General features: G+C 45.4%; 1 protein-coding gene across 1 annotated transcript in view; it reads right to left on the reverse strand.

The window, feature by feature from the left end:
- Positions 1-16,062, reverse strand: part of CARMIL1 (capping protein regulator and myosin 1 linker 1) — a 308,280-nt gene that overhangs the window by 83,698 nt on the left and 208,520 nt on the right. The window contains 4 exon segments of the mRNA XM_019425299.2: positions 119-250; positions 932-1,060; positions 8,804-8,902; positions 14,847-14,940. Of these exon segments, the coding sequence (XP_019280844.2) occupies positions 119-250; positions 932-1,060; positions 8,804-8,902; positions 14,847-14,940 (454 nt within the window).

The following is a 16,062-nucleotide window of genomic DNA, read 5'->3' on the forward strand; positions in this document are numbered from 1 at the left end:
GGCAGGTGCACGCGCACACACACGGACACACAGGTCTAGAAAACGTCAGTAGCTATGGCATGAAATACATAGCGAGGTCACAACGATTTCATTTTCCAAAATAACAGAAACCACAAACCTTTAGTTGTTCATCTACGACTCTCGTGACTTCTCCAGCCATTGATTCCAGGGTCTCTTGAATTGGACCGGATAACGAGCCACTGGCCCCCGCCCAAGATGCACCACCAACGTGGTATAAGTTTGGTAACAACTGTAATAAAAGTACAAATCACCTCTCTGTAATTAAATAAGCACCAAAGTCATTGCAGAGTTAGTAAAAAAGGATGAAGAAATATTATTAGAGATTATGTATTCTTGATCAAAGGCTCTTTAATACAGATTTAGAAACAGGGGTCCAGCTTTGAGACCATAACCGTACGTTAGCTCTGTGCCCCTGATGTCCTCATCCGGGGTACGAATGCCCAAGGACTTCCTACTCCTAACACTCCGTGATCGTGAGTCCAAGAGCAGAGCCAGGACAGGGCTCCAGGTTTTCTGACCCCATTAGTCAAGTCACACTTGGGGAACCAAATTCTACTTAGAAAGAAGCTTTCTTTAAGGTGCCAGAGGGGAGTTTCACGCCATCAGCTTGGAAGCAGAATGACTGAAGAAGGAGTTGTTCCTCATTTAAACGACAACCCTACCTCCCATTTATTCAGGGCTTGATTGCACTTTTTATCCTACTCAACTTTTTATTCTGTGTGTCGATGGCCGGTGATTCGGGTGAATCACAGAGAGGAAGCAAAGCTGAACTCCGTTCACTCTGCCCCTTGTTAATAACCTCGAAATCGGGTAGAAAGATTAACAAAAGGTGGAACTGGTTTCTAAAATGGAAATTAAAACAAACTTTTTTATTACACAAGTTTCTCACGTAGCCTGACGTGCTACTCACCGTTTTAGAATTCTTGGCATCACGCATGAGCCTTTCTGCTGATTTTAAATCTTCCTGGACGGCGTCTCCCGCACAGTTTCGTAACGAGTTGAGATGGTCCTGTACTTTCACACATATTCTGTCGATCATCTGCTCCATGCGGTCAAAATGGCAGCCGGCACCCAAGTCAGCACAGCCGGTGTTACGACGGAAGGAAACACAGAACGAATGAGCGGAACATTCGAGGAGGCAGCCTCCAGCCACTTATTTATTTATCTGTTCACATAAGGAGGCTTTGGCAACATTAACGCCGGTACCACATCTCAGGGACTGGAGTCCCTTTTCCTGCCTTAGGCAATGCAACACGTAGAACAAAAGTGCATCCTTCTGGATGATTCAGAATGTCACGGGTACTCGGTGACATTTAGCTAGGCAGTAACTCTCCTTCATTAACTTTTATTGAGTACCCTCTGTGTCAGACATAGTGCTAGGTACTTAGGTAACAGAGAAACAGAGTGTGCAATTTGGAGACGGCTGAAATGACTGCAAAACGGTGCCCAGGGCCAGCTGGTCTCCATGTGACAGAATCACAACAGCGCTGGAAATGAACATTTTTAAAGCTAATTCAATTCTATCAGGTACTTTTCCATATAAATTAAAAGCCACCCCTCCCCCGAGAAAGCCAAGTTGAGGGTTTATCATATTAACATAGGCGACGATGATGTTTAGTTTCTATTCCATTGAAGCCCCTCTCCCAGGTTAACTGCATCTGAGCTATTTTCAGTTACTCCATGGACTTCAACGTGAAACCCATAGGGAGGTGATAGATCACTAGTGCGGACAAAACATACTACAGAAGGACAAGGTTATGTCCGCTCGTATTTGTATTTATAGAAGAAGCATGAAGAGAGCTAAGAATTCTAAAGAAAGAGATAAACAGCGTGGTCTGCAAAGTTCCTTCGGCATTTTGATCAGAACTGCAGGCTATTTCGTGTCCTTACAAAAGAATTAATTCTCCCAGAGACCTAACATATCCAGAGTCTCATCCCATCTGATAATTCATTTGGCAGAGGTGACAATCTAGCATTATTTTTATTTAAATTCCTGCTTGCTCCATTTTCAGTGATCTCCTGTAACAACTATAGGAAGCCAACGTCGGCTCTCCTTCCCCCATAAATTCTGCCATAATAAAAACTTCACTGCGCTGCTCAGAAGACTTAAGGTCTGATTACATCTGGCCCGCCTTCCTCTTCTAGAAAGTCAGGTTCGTGACATCTACCCCATCTTCCTTTCTGGTGTATTACGAAGACAACCAGTAAAATAACACCACTCAAAGCAGCTACTCCCTTGACAAAGGGTCACTAATGTCAACATTAATGTACATTAAGAAGAGCTCCCATTACTATACAACGTACCGAGGTTACAGAAGGGAGGTATCTGGAACTCCCCACAGGAAAAAGCGGTTCTATGAATAATGCTTCTAACTAAAATCTAAGCTGCAGGCAGCGATATCTTCACCTTCTGCATTTTCACGATGCCCTGCAGAGAACTAACTATATATTTTTCAAAATCTTCTTAATTGATGTAAATTCTAACTCTTCCAACTGTTGTATTGATCTGTGCTTCCCGAGGCAAAGAAGGTCATATATAATTCATATCTTCCCGAGAAGGAATACTTAATTTCACAAGACAAACCACATACTAAAAACGGAAGTGATATATGTCTGAGGCCACCCAAGACTAATTCAAGAGGCATGTGGATGAGGCACTACAAAGGTGGTTGTCCTTACTAATCAGGAGACCAGAGAAACTTCTGGAAGGTATGCCACCAGGCAGTCGCCAAGGAGACAAGTTTCCAGTGAACCCAACACACCACGGTCTTTAGGCAGAACTTTAAAAATTACGTCCAAAAGAAACATGAAAAGTTAGTTCCATTCAAATAAGACACAAAACCTCACAAGACTCAAAGAGTCCTCTGAACACATCCGCGCTAAGGTTTAGAACAAACAGCCCAATAGATCGCGTCCAGATGCTTTACAACCAAAGACCTCAAGGCCCAGAAAAGTTAGCCTACAGAAGATGACACAGAATGATTACATGGAGAGCAAACTTAGAATCAAGGATTTTGACTACCAGTTCAAATTCAAGTGCCTAAGGTACACAAATGTGAAAAAGAATAGAGACTAGAAGCTGAAAAACGATCATCCCTTGGGTTGGCCCATCAAAGGCCTCATAGTGGATGGCGGCACCGAGGCTCTTATCTTAACCACCCCAGTGCTCCTCTCTTCTCAAGCAGCCGGGGAAAGCTGTGGACCACCGCCATTTGAGAAGCTCACTTCCTTCTCAGGAAATGGATTCCGTCATTCGTGGACACGGTCTCCTTTATTTTGAGTCCCAATCCGCCTTCCCGTGTCCTTCCTACAGGCCCCGTGCCTTGCCCTGGAGAACACCCTGAACGATCATCACACACTCTCTTCCACGGGACTGTCGTGCATATGTTTCAACACAGCTATCTTTTCTTCCCTAATTCTGGTTGTCTTCGGGCTTCACATTCCTGGTTCCTCCTGCCATTCTACTACGGTGACAGTTTTACAGTCCCCAACCCTCTGCCCATGCCCGGCCCCTTGTCTGAATTTTCGCTTCCATTTACACACTCATGAAATACACATGCTCAGTGTGTGTATTTCCTTACTATAGAAAGTATTCTTTAATGTAGCACAAGTCACCGTGGCTCGTCTGGCAGCTGAATCATACCATGAACTCATATTTCTGGTAACTATTCAGGCTTTTTCAGATATATTGGGCTGTAGAACCCAAGTTCAGGACTTAGAACTATTAGTAATAAATGCTATCTTTGACTGCTCTCCACCTGTTACAAGTGTTCTCAGTTCCAGCAAATACTGTATTTGCAGAAAATTCTATTCCCCTCCACGTTAATTTCTTTATTCACTTTAAGAGAAATATACTGAACACCTAAAACAGAAAGAGATTCAGTCCTGAATGAGATGCGTCTTTTGCCAGCAAGCGGCTTAAAAGTCTGGAAGTGGAAAAATATTCACAAGTAACAGGAACACAAGACATAAAGGGCTACGTACAAGGGCACCCACATTCTGTTCACGCCCAGAAGTTTCACTTCCTACAGTAGTGCCTGCCACGTGACAGACCGTAAACACGTATTCAGTGAACGGAGGAAGGATACAAAGTTGTGCAAGGTTGGAGCCAAGGGAGGGATCACATCTAGTTGAGGTTGAAGGTGGCTTTTCAACTGGGTCCTGAAAGATGTGCCCAGATTGAGAAAGCAGAAAGGAATTCTAAGCAAAAGACAAAACATAAGCAACGGCACATCCAGATACCTGTTTCCTGCTTAGGAACAGGGGCACTTTACTGGGGGAGATGAGACTAGCAAGTTGATGGGCAAGATAGTGCAGACTCAGGCACGGGCTAAGGAGACCGAACACAGTGTACAAGGCAGGGGGCATCTGTCCCCTCCTCCTCCCACAACTGTGAACGTGTAAAAATCCTCACCCGTAACACTCTTCGGGACTCAGCTTCCCTGCCTGAGGCACAGGGCATGGGCTGTAGACCGCAGAGGGTGGACGCACCAGTTCTCACAGTACTTGCAAAAGAAGAGGCAGGCGTGAGCCGATAAAATACCCAAGAGCCGCCAATGGAATTGGAAAAGAAAGAACAGCTGGGCAGACACGTGGGCACAGCGCCCACTGGGTCGGTTCGTCAAAGGAGACCGCCAAGATGACCCCAAGGGTGGTATCCTCAGTGACTGGTGATGCCACTGAGATAAATGATAAAATCAAGAGTTCCAAGGGACAAGTTTCATCTCAGTGACCCTGTATCTCAGAGATGCCGCTCAAGTGGATGAAAAGATACGACTTTCTGGAAAGAAACAGGGAGAGACCCAGGAGTCCTCCACAGATGAGAGCATTGAAACGGTAAGAGTGGATGAAAGAGCTAAAGGAAATGAGCACTAAGGACAAAACGTAGACAAAGGACTGCATTTGGAAGATGAAAGGGTAAAGAGTCTTGTAGAAAGGAGACAGATAAGAACCAAGAGAGGCAGAAAGATACGCAAAACAGCACGCTGTCAATGAACCGGGCAGCAAGTCTTAGGAAAGATGAGGCAGCCAACAGTGACGACGATCATCGTGACAGTAAGAATAATGGCAGCAAAATACGTGAACGGTTCACTGCTGGGGAGCCAAGTACTTTGCAAGCTTTATCTCAGTGAATACTCTCACCACCTTCAGAATGGTCTCCCCATTTCACAGATGAAGAAAGCAAGGCTTAAACAGGTTTAAGTACCTAACATCAGTTCACACCCACAGGGAAAGCAGACACTGTCCTTAAATCCGGGTGGTCTACACTATCCTGCCTCCTCTCGTCAACGGATGAAGAGGGAGAAAAAGCTCGGGGACTCGGTGACCGAGACCCCTGAGAGGGTCATTTCAGTACACAGATGGGGACACACGTGGAAAGGTTACAAAGGGACATAGTAGGAAAGGAGTCCAGAAAGGGAGTATAAAAACCGTACAGGAGAGGCCGGAAGAGGCTGTTTTGAGTAAATGGCTGTAGGCGATAGAACTGCCCTCCCCCCTTTTTTCCAACGGTCAGAAAACTTTAAGGGTGAGAAGAGCTGAGTTTTGGCAATCTACCGGTAATTCTGGGCCTGTTTTTATAAATAAAGTTTTATTGGGAGAGCCACCGCATTCACGGTCGTCCTGCTCCCCCACGGCAGAGTTGAGTAGACGCAGGGAGACCTTCCAGGCTGCAAGGCCGAAAATATTAACTATTTGATTTTTTTTTACAGAAAAGGTCTGCTGAGTCCTGATGAAGAGAGTTTATGAGGAGGAAAAGAAGAGATTGCAAGCGGAGGTGGGGTGAGATGTCGTAGGGGTCTTTCCTAAACAAAGAAAGACCATAGCAGTTATGAGATGCCATGGTTTCATGACAACATTTTAATCCCTTCCGTGTCACCCGGGAATGATGACTGGCCACGCGGCCGGCAGGGACATTCGTCGCAGAGGGTCTATTCTTTCTGTATTCAGACTTCTGGAAACTTGGAGAAGAAGTTTCAACAGGAAGGAGGTAAATCTCTCCTCAAGTGACCGAAACGATGATCATGTCTCAAAATGTGCTAATCATAATGTCCTAAGAAATCCCCAGAGAGAAAAGGTGGCAATATACCTACAACATAATGACTCAAATAATTCAGACCGATGCCACGCACACAGAATTAAACATCTGCATGACGCCTCCCGTGTACAATTTCCTCTAGGTTGAGAAGACGAAACTTACTTTTAAGAATCAGCATTAAAGGCTGCTGCAGTCATTTTTTCGGATGGGCAAAATCCCCTGTGAATGACGGGGAGGTCGGAAGGATGTTGTAGTAAGGAAAGCCTGCGTTAAGACAGCTCATAAAGGAACCCAAGGCAAAGGTTCAACATAAGATTTTAGTGCTCTCGTCGCTTTTAATATTCACCACTAAAACCAGGAAGGAACGGTAAACCATAAAGTACTAAGCTAATATTAGTCCCTTGCAGGAAAAAAAAATTAGATTTTTAAGGCATGGGTAAAGGCAAATTATTGTTTCCTTTCTCAAAACTCCACCAGTATTCATAATCACTATTTTTCTTTTTTTTCAACACACATCGCTTTACTTTTTCTTATACCAAGAATGTAGGTTTACTGTAAAGGTTTCAAAGAACACTGTGATGTAAGAGAATAAAACTCACCTAATCACACTCCCTGAGAACACATGAACATTCTGAGAACACATGAACATTCTGGTGAACACGCTTTCATAGACCTCTAAGCAGACCTAAGCAATCTTCCCTATAATTCTACCTACTTGGAATATTAGACACGATGCTTTTATTATGGACACTTTGCTTTCATTCTCTTTTAAGAGAAAGCAACAGCAAAAAAATTAAAATGACAGCTGCTCTCTCTAAAAATAAATAAACTTTTTAAAAAATTAAAAAAAAAAAAGACGGGCGCCTGGGTGACTCTGTCGGTTAACCATCCAACTCTTGGTTTCGGCTCAGGTCATGATCTCACAGTTTCATGAGTTCAAGCCCCGTGCCGGGCTCTGCATTGACGTCACGGAGCCTGCTTGGGATTCTGTGCCTCTGACTCTCTGTCTGCCCCTCTCCCCACTTGCACTGTCTCTGTCTCTCTCAAAATAAATAAACTTAAAAATTTTTTTTTAAATGACATTTGCACAAGGTAAGAAAATAGTGCAAACCATTAAAAAATGGTCTCAAACAACCAACTTTGCCTGTCAGCCCCTCTCACCCGCCCAGACACTTTTGGAAACCTGCTGCTTCTTAAACTCTTCTGGTGGCTTCCATTTTTAATTTAAATAGTAGACTTACATTGGTATTTTCCTAATTATTTTATTTAAACTCCAATAGAGTTAACTCTATTTGTATTTTTGATTTAAGAAGGACAGATGGGGCAGCTGGGTGGCTCGGTCGGGTAAGCGTCCGACTTCAGTTCAGGTCATGATCTCACAGGCTGTGGGTTTGAGACCCACGTCGGGCTCTGTGCTGACAGCTCAGAGCCCGGAGCCTGCTTCGGATTCTGTGTCTCCCCCTCTCTCTGCCCCTCCCCAACTCATGCTCTGTCTCCCTCTCTCCCAAAAACAAACATCAAAAACAATTAAAACAACAAAAAGAATGATAGAAAAGAGGCTGATTCCATGAAATAAAAACTAAAATTTCAGCCTACCTACATTCCAACCCAACTTTCTCTCTCTCCAATTCCCAATTTTAGTTAGTATCAGTACTTTTACATTAAGATTCACAACAGTCACATTTCTTTTTTTTTTAATTAATGTCTATTTATTTTTGAGAGAGAGAGACACAGAGTGCAAGCCCCGACGCTGGGCTCGAGCCCAGAAACCACAAGATCGTGACTAGAGCTGACGTCGGACGCTCAACCAACCGAGCCACCCAGGCGCCCCCAGCATTCACATTTCTTAATGGAACAATGCTTAGGCTTTCCCTTCTTGTCTGGGTTGATGTTAAAATTTTGCACCCGCTAAAATGCACTTACAGAATTATGGAATCATGGAATACAAAGAGAAAGAAATGTAATCCTGTCTTTTAACCCTGCAGCTCCAAGTGGATTGTCCAAAGTGGCAATTTTGCAAAGCTTTCCCTCAGCTTTTGTGACTTTAGGGCTTTCATTTCTGCTGCAGTTTCTTCCTTATACCTCATCTTGTGCACTCTGATTTTTATTGTTATGCTGGAGAATTTCCTCAACGAACTTTTTTTTTTTTTTTTTTTTTTGCATAGGGAATACTGGGGGTAAAATTTCCGAGTCCATGTCCAAATACATTTTAATTCTGTCCTCATAGCTATTCGACAGAACGGCTAGGTGTAGAGTTCATGGTCCAAAATAAATCCCCCTCTGAACTTTGATGACATCACCTCATTTGCTTCTAGTAATTGGGATGGAGACACTAAGAAATGGTTCTAGTTTCCTTGTAAGACAGCCTTTTGATTCTCTCTGGCACCTGTTGTTTTTTTTTTATGTATTTATTTTGAGAGAGAGAGACAGACAGACAGACAGACAGAGCAGGCGAGTGGGGAAGGGGCAGAGAGAGAGGGAGAGACAGAATCCCAAGAGGAAATCCAAAATACACTTTACCGACAAAAGGCACAAAATCATCAGCGATTAAAAGTGCATTTCTAGCATTGGAATCAGCCTACATTTTCCTCCCTCTGTATCTTCCCCTAAACTCCACTTCAGTTTCTTGTCATTTTCAGAAACCAGCTCTCATTGTCCCACTGGGGATGACTCCGGCGACAGAAATCCTGTGCCCCCCGCTGCATGTCTGTCACGGGCGAGTAGGAGAAACCGGTGTCCTCTTACCTGCTGCGTGGTGCTGGTGACAATGCCCTGCTGCAGGCGGTAGGCCTGCTCTTGAAGGTATTTCCTGGTCTCGTGATTCCGGAGCAGATAGTTTTCTATCTGAAAATCAAGCACACGCACCTCTCAAGAACACGTGTGGACTCGGCAGACAGAGAAGTTACAAGCGAAACGGCCCAGGTGCTGAACTTGAAACCAAAGCACGGATTCCCAATGCCGCCTGTGCCTTGACCCCGGACACAACCCAGGACACGGGAAACTGGCTGTGCATTCTCGGTGTCTGAGTTCGAAATGTAACTTGCAGGGAACGGGAGTGTTTTCACGCGACTCGGTAGCCGACGGAGATCGGCAAGGGTTTCGGCGCTCACACGGTTCGAGGCCCCGGCCCTGCTTTCTCGCACACAATCACGGTCTCTCCCTCACGAGTCTTTAACCACTCAACCGTTCCAAAGCTACAGAAATAACCCCACGGTGTGTGGATGGTACCCACTGAACCTCTCAGCCTTTATGTGGCAGAACCCGCCAGCACTGAGAAAACTATTTTCAGGGAAGAAAAGGAGAAAATAGGCACAAGTTTGAAGGATACAGGCTGGCACAACTCAAAGACATACACCGGTTTCATCAGTCCATGGGGTTTTCATATGATCTCAAAAAAGGGACTGATTTTAGCACAAGTTGAGAAAATAAGAAAATGAATTTCCACAGAAAAGAAGAACGCTTGAAGCCGCTTGACCATCTGTGTTTTTATACACAATCTCCTATTAAAAATTCAAACGTACAAACGATAACTAGACTGAAATGAAGTGTTTAAGAACAACACGCAAAGTTGAACAAGAACTGCAGGGACTGAGGGACACCTCTGAAGATGTCTGTAAAGAATGATGTGAGATGGGTAATCGCACCATCTGGTTTTTTTTTCACAGTTGTTGTTTTCATGTGTTTTTAATAACAACACTTAGCCATTTGGCTTTTAATTTGTCACTGTAGTTCCCTGGTTAAGAACTTGTAACAACTGTGAGGCTCTCAGTATTATTACACTTTCATTTTAATTTTCCATATGCTTAAATGACTACTACTTAATACCAATTAGGGACAATTAAAATACAGACTATAATTACCATCACCCCTGGAAACCATAAAGCAGAAGAAAATGTACCTTTCTACTAAACATAAATGAAGGAATTAAAAAAACGAAAAGATCCCTGAAATGAAACATCATTAAAGTGACACATTAAGACCATGACATTTTATTACATTAATTTTCTCTTGCTGCTTCCCGAAGAGTCATCTCTTTCCAAGGTGACATGATCATCGATGGCAAATGTTTCTGCTAAAAAACAAGATTCTTGGCTGAAGTATGACAGGCACACACGTTGCCACCCAGCTTTGGACGCTTTTGCTTTGTTATTTGTTCTTTTTATGTGGCCTCGTGAAGCGCTGGCCGGGGGCCGGTTGTGGGAACAGCTTGTTTATTTAGGACGCTCAGCTCACGCACAAGCCGTGCACCCAAGGCTGTCCCATGTGTTTCCAGGGCCTTCCCTAGGGCCACCAAGGGTGCTGCACAGACTAAGCTCAAGGGGAATTTTGTTTTAGAAAAAAATAATATTCAAAGCTCATTTCCAAAAGCCAGTACAAGGAGAAGGAAGAGTAACACTGTTTCAGTCACTTTAATATCAACCACACACACATCACCACTGAGAGTATTCACCATATTGGATTAGCAGGGCAAACCTTCCTTCCCTGCGACGTTCCAGACCGAGGACAGAGAACCCGCCTCCCAGAGGCTGAGGACAGAGGGCCTGACTGAGGTCAAGTGCGGGGGCGGGGGGTAGGGTCCAAAGTGTCATTATCGTGTTTGCCAGTCCCCTGGGCAGCAGTGACCCGGAAGACCGTCTACAGCCGACTGATGCCTCATCTCACTGCTGAAAACAGCTGAAAATAGCAGCGACACAAAAGGCAAAAAGACCTGTATTCAATGTAGCAATCTTACAGTAAAACAAAAAACGAAAAACAAAAAACCCAAACCCAACTTCGAAAGATTGAGTTCCAGGATCACAATGTTGTTCTTTAGCAGAGTAAAATTAAAGAGCATATTTCTTCTAGGGGACAGACTTCTGTTAAAATGAAAACTTGAATATATAAGAGTATAGTAAGCATTATAGGGGAAAAAATGAGAAATACAGATTTGTCTTTAAAGAAAACACACAATTGTTTATTTTTTTAGTGTTTATTTTTGAGAGAGAGAGAGAGAACACGCGTGCACAAGCGGGGGAGGGGCAGGAGGGGGAGACAAAGGATCTGAAGGGGGCTCTGTGCTGACAGCAGCGAGCCCGATGTGAGGCTCGAATTCATGAACTGTGAGATCATTACCCAAACCACAGCAGGATGCTCATCCGTCTGAGCCACCGAGGCGCCCCAAAGTCCACTTTCTTCTTGTTTGCATGATGTCTGACCCAAGTCTGATATAACGTTGATCCTTATTTCTCAATACGTGAGGTGTTTTTCTACTCTATCTGGCTTCTTTCAAGATTGTCTCTTTGTCTGTGGTTTCTTTGCAGTTTAAACGTGACATGCCCATAAGTAGATTTTTTTGGTATTTATCCTCCTTGGTGTTCTCTGAGATTCCTTGATCTGTGGTTTGGTGTCGATCACTGATGTTGGAAAATTCTCAGCCATTATTACTTCCATGATTTCTTCTGTTCCCTTGTCTTCTTCTTCCTCTGGCAGTCCCCTTCTACGGATGTAACTGTCCCATAGTTCGGGAATATTCTGTTCTGGTGTTTCCCCCCATTCCTTTTTTCTGCTTTTCAGTTTGGCCAAGTTTCTACATATCTGCAGGCTCCATGATTCTTTCCTTAGCTGTGTCCTGTCCACTAATGACCTCGCAGAAGGCATTTCTCATTTCTGTTACAGTGGTTTTGATCTCTAGTTATTTCCCTTTCGTTTTTTTCTTAGAGTCTCTATCTCTCTGCCTACTCTTTCCATTACAGCCGTCAACATGCTAGTCAGTTATTTTCAATGCTCTGATAATTCCAAAATCTGTGTATATTGACACTGGTTCTGATGTTTGCTTTGCCTCTTCATCACACTGTGTTTCTTCTTGCCTTTTACCATGTCTTGTAATTTTCTTTTTGGCAAAAACTGGATACGATGTATGTGGTAATAGGCACTAAGACAATCAGACTTTTAATGTGCTGTTTGATGTTCTTCTGGCTAGAAGCTGGGCTGTGCTCAATGCCTGCTGTAGCTGTATGTGCAAGAGACTTAATTTCCTCCCATGTCCTTGTTTTTATCTCCCTAGTTGTCTGGGGATTTCCCTAGAGACCCCTTCTTAAACAGAGTGCCTCACAGCTTTGCTCAGTTGTAATCCACTCTGTCACTATACCTGATGTGGTGGTAAGGTGTTAGGGAGGGGAATCATTCTGTAATCCTATGATTAAATTTAGGGTTTCTTTTAGTGGGCCCGAGTCCCTGGTCTGGGACCTGCCAAAATGTTTCTTGGCCATGTTTTTTTCTTCCCTTATGTGAAACGGGAAGGCTAGAGGGGCTGGGCGTACCTAACTGTCTTCCACTAGGGCAGGTAAGCGTAAGCCTTTGTGACAGACAACGGCACCCTCCGGGGGGGATTTCAAAATGGTTAACCTGCCCCCTTCTCCCTGCCAGAAACAGGAGGGGATTTCTCTCCTGTGATAACCTGGTTGGGCTCCTAGCGGTGAAGCCCGTGAGAGGTTCAGGGCCTAAGACTGGGCCCCTAGGAGTTGTGAACCTCTCAACCAGTCTACACTGGGCCTCCAGCAATCCCTCAGCTGCTGTTTAAGCATTCCTCTGAGTTCCTGGCTCTGTCACCTTCGGCCCCTGGTGAGCTGCCCTCGGCTGGGAGTCACAGACATTGTCTGTATTCCCATCCATCCGGCTTCCGGGGCGACCGTTCACTTTGCAGCTCGATTCTCTGAGGGATCGAACGAGTGCCCGATCTCCTGTCTGCTCAGCTTTTCTTCTTGTTGTGAAGGCACAAGTGAAGAGTGCCAAGCTCCCGGCCTGCCGGGTCTCAGGCCGGAAACCTGGTGTCTCCAGGACGGGCCTTTTGTTACAAGCTGCCGACATCTTCTGGGAAAATACAAAGACAGCTACCATTTCGAAGTTGCCCTGTGGTTTATAAAGTGCTTTTTCACATACACTACCTGGCTCGGTCCCCGTCGGCACCACAGGCAAATTATTTGGTCGTCCTGCCTTTCGGTTTTCTTATGTGCAAAATGGGGCTATAGCAAACCCATCTCATGGACTTATTTTATACTTTACCGGTGTTAATTTATGGAGAGCATTTATAACAGTGTCAGACATGCAGCATGAACTGTATGTTAAATGTCAGCTAAACATAGTTCCTGTCTAGCTGTATGTTTTATACAGATGAAGAAACCAAAGTTCAGAAACATTAAGTAACTTAAGGAAGTCACAAAACTGAAAAGAATTTGATTGAGTCAGAGCTTCTGAACACGAATCTTGGATGATTTCTGTGGCCGCATCACAGCTTTCCCTGCCCCCACCCCCTACCTTATTCTCTTTTATTCAACAGAGTCTAAGGAGCAACCAACACGCATGCCAGGCACTGCACTAGCTGCTGAAAAATCTATAAAGATGAAAAATATATAAGCTCTGCCTTCAACGAGTTCATGGTCACCGGGAAGGAAAAAAAAAAACCACGGAGGCCGGTAACTTACATGACGGCACAAGGCCAGGGACAGAGACAAGCACGGGAAATTCTGAGGAACCCCCCACACGGAGGAGGAAGAGGCTCTGAGAAGTGCTCCCGATGAGCGGACACCGGCCTTCAATCTCGACAGACAAGCACAGCAGTGGGGAAGCATGCGGATCATTGAGATCAGAGCAGTGATTCTGAGATTTGCAGCCACCAGGAGAGCTTGTAAAAATGCAGGCTGGGGAGTCCCGCCCTCGTTCCCACGAGTCTGTACCTCTAACAAGTTCCCTGAAGCAGAGCAAAGCGAAGAGGCAGGGCTGGTAAGAAATGAAGGTGGCAGAGGACAGGAGGCAGATCGCGGGCAGAACTGTACGCCAATTCAAGGAGAGCAGGCTTTATTCTAAAAGCCACTGGGGAGGGCTGGGCTGGAGACGTTGGTCTGTTCCCATGTGTCGTGAGTAAGGTGGCTTTCCTTGACCGAAAGCGGAGGTAACGATCCTGCTGAGAAACGATGAGGCCTGAACACATGCATCCGTAACAGGAAGAGAGGGGAACAGAGCTAATCAAGAGACTGATGCTACAGAATCTGTCGATGTGATGATCGTGCGTGTTTACGGCAGACGCAGGAAAGAAAAGGCAAGCTTGGGAGGCTGGACGGTCCCACCCACCATGAGGACAGAGAGGGAGGAAAAAGATTTCAAAGAGTCCCATCTACCACCACAATACAGGCTTCTACAGATGGGACATCCTGGAGTATATCTAAACATCGAGAAAGGTGACCATAACCACAGAAAGAGAAGGATGGGGATACGGCACAGCAAGAGAGTGACCCGCAGGGCAAGTTCCCCATGCAGGCAGAGACGGTGGGGTCACGGGCACCAGGGACGGCTGGACTTGGAAGGCGGAGATGCCCATCATCCTCCGGGGTTGCCAGAAAGGAGCCGGGAATGTGTGTGGAATCAGAGACGTTTATAAACAAAGATGGTAAAAAGAGATCTCATTCGTATCCTACGTTCTTAATAAGGAGGAAGGTTCCAGCAGCTGAGGATAAAGGTTGCACTAGCTGACATTCAGTTCCACACGTTCTCTGAGGACGCACAAGTTCTCTGTGCATAAGCTCCGGCCTGCTGATGCGGTAGGAATGTCAGTCCACTTACATTTCATGACCAATTTTCGTCTTACGTCATTCCTCCCTCAGTCATGCATTACGCCGGTTACGGCCGCAAGAACACAAGCTAATGTGAAAAAAGCTTTGTGAAACACAAAGTACCGTTCATATGTTCAGAATTATTACTACCAACTCCATTCAAATGCGAATTTATTACAATTAAGCCATCAAACCTCCAGTACCTTTTGCAGAGCCTCTTCTGTTTTCTCGGGGTTTGTTTTTAGGGCTTGAGACGCATCATACATGGGAATTGGCATAAATCTCAACGTGTAGTTCCTAGAAAAAGGAGAAAGTCACGTTTATTTAGAAATAACGTCCTGCCACCTTAATTCAGCACTCCTTTTTAAAACCCAGAGACAGTTGCCAGAGTGTCTTAGAAAATTCTAAGCTCACGGACTATCTCAGGGCCCCTGATTACAGGTCAGGCTTCTGTGCGCGGTTCCACGGGCAACCTCGTCGGCTGGCACCGTTTTATAAAACGCATGAATGCCAGGCATCTGGTTTTGTTGGTTTCGAAACCTGATTTTCAGCCTGGCACTGCAAAGATGGACCGAGAGGAAGGCCAGGAAATAAGTCTGCCAGCAATGTGCCACGTGGGTTTTCGTCACGAACGGCTCTGAACGTACCCGGATCACCGCAGTGACGTGTGACCGCCAGACCCAAACTGACGGAGGAAAAATTCAAAACGAAACCAAAGCATCTGTTTGCAAAGCAAGGACATTAGCAGCCACAAAAATAGTCTGATTGGGCTCTGGGCCCCTTTAAACAAGAGCAGCAGCTGTCCTTAGAAAAGCTGCTTCGCAGGACCTCCCGCCCGGCTCCACCCCCCTCCCTGACCTCTGCAGGTCCCGGGGGTCTGGTTCACACACGGCCACGGCCACCGGGCTCTCGACTCCAAATGAAACCACTGGTGGAAAATTGAGTCCACATATTATCCCCCCGCTGCTGACCAGCCGGAGAGGGACAGGAGTGCAAGACAGAGTCGTCGTCGTGTGAGCAAACAACACGGACCTCTGAGTCTGCACCCTGACCCTTGGCCCTGACCCCCCTACAAGCTGCTCTGTGTACCCACTCCCAGACCACCAGCTGGCCCTGGAGAGGCCTCCTCTCTCCCACCCCAAACCCGCCTACCCACTTCTGTTACAGGACACTCAGGTAGAACGACCTTTGGGGTCACGTGGTGACAAGTGGGGTGTTCTCCCGGAGCACTGGGACTGCACAGTCACAACTGCCTTGTCCCACGTCTCGAAACACAATGTGATTCCCGCGGATGTTCAGATGACTAACATACTAACATAAGGTAGTAAATCATGAAGAATAGAGAAAATAAGCAACGATCTTACTAACAGCAGTCATCTATATGGCTTTATCTGATCGAAAAGATGTGCTTCAGTCCAA

The sequence above is a fragment of the Panthera pardus genome, unplaced genomic scaffold (genome assembly GCF_024362965.1).
Source record: "Panthera pardus isolate Hobbes unplaced genomic scaffold, ASM2436296v1 HiC_scaffold_17, whole genome shotgun sequence".
Classification (NCBI taxonomy): Eukaryota; Metazoa; Chordata; class Mammalia; order Carnivora; family Felidae; genus Panthera; species Panthera pardus.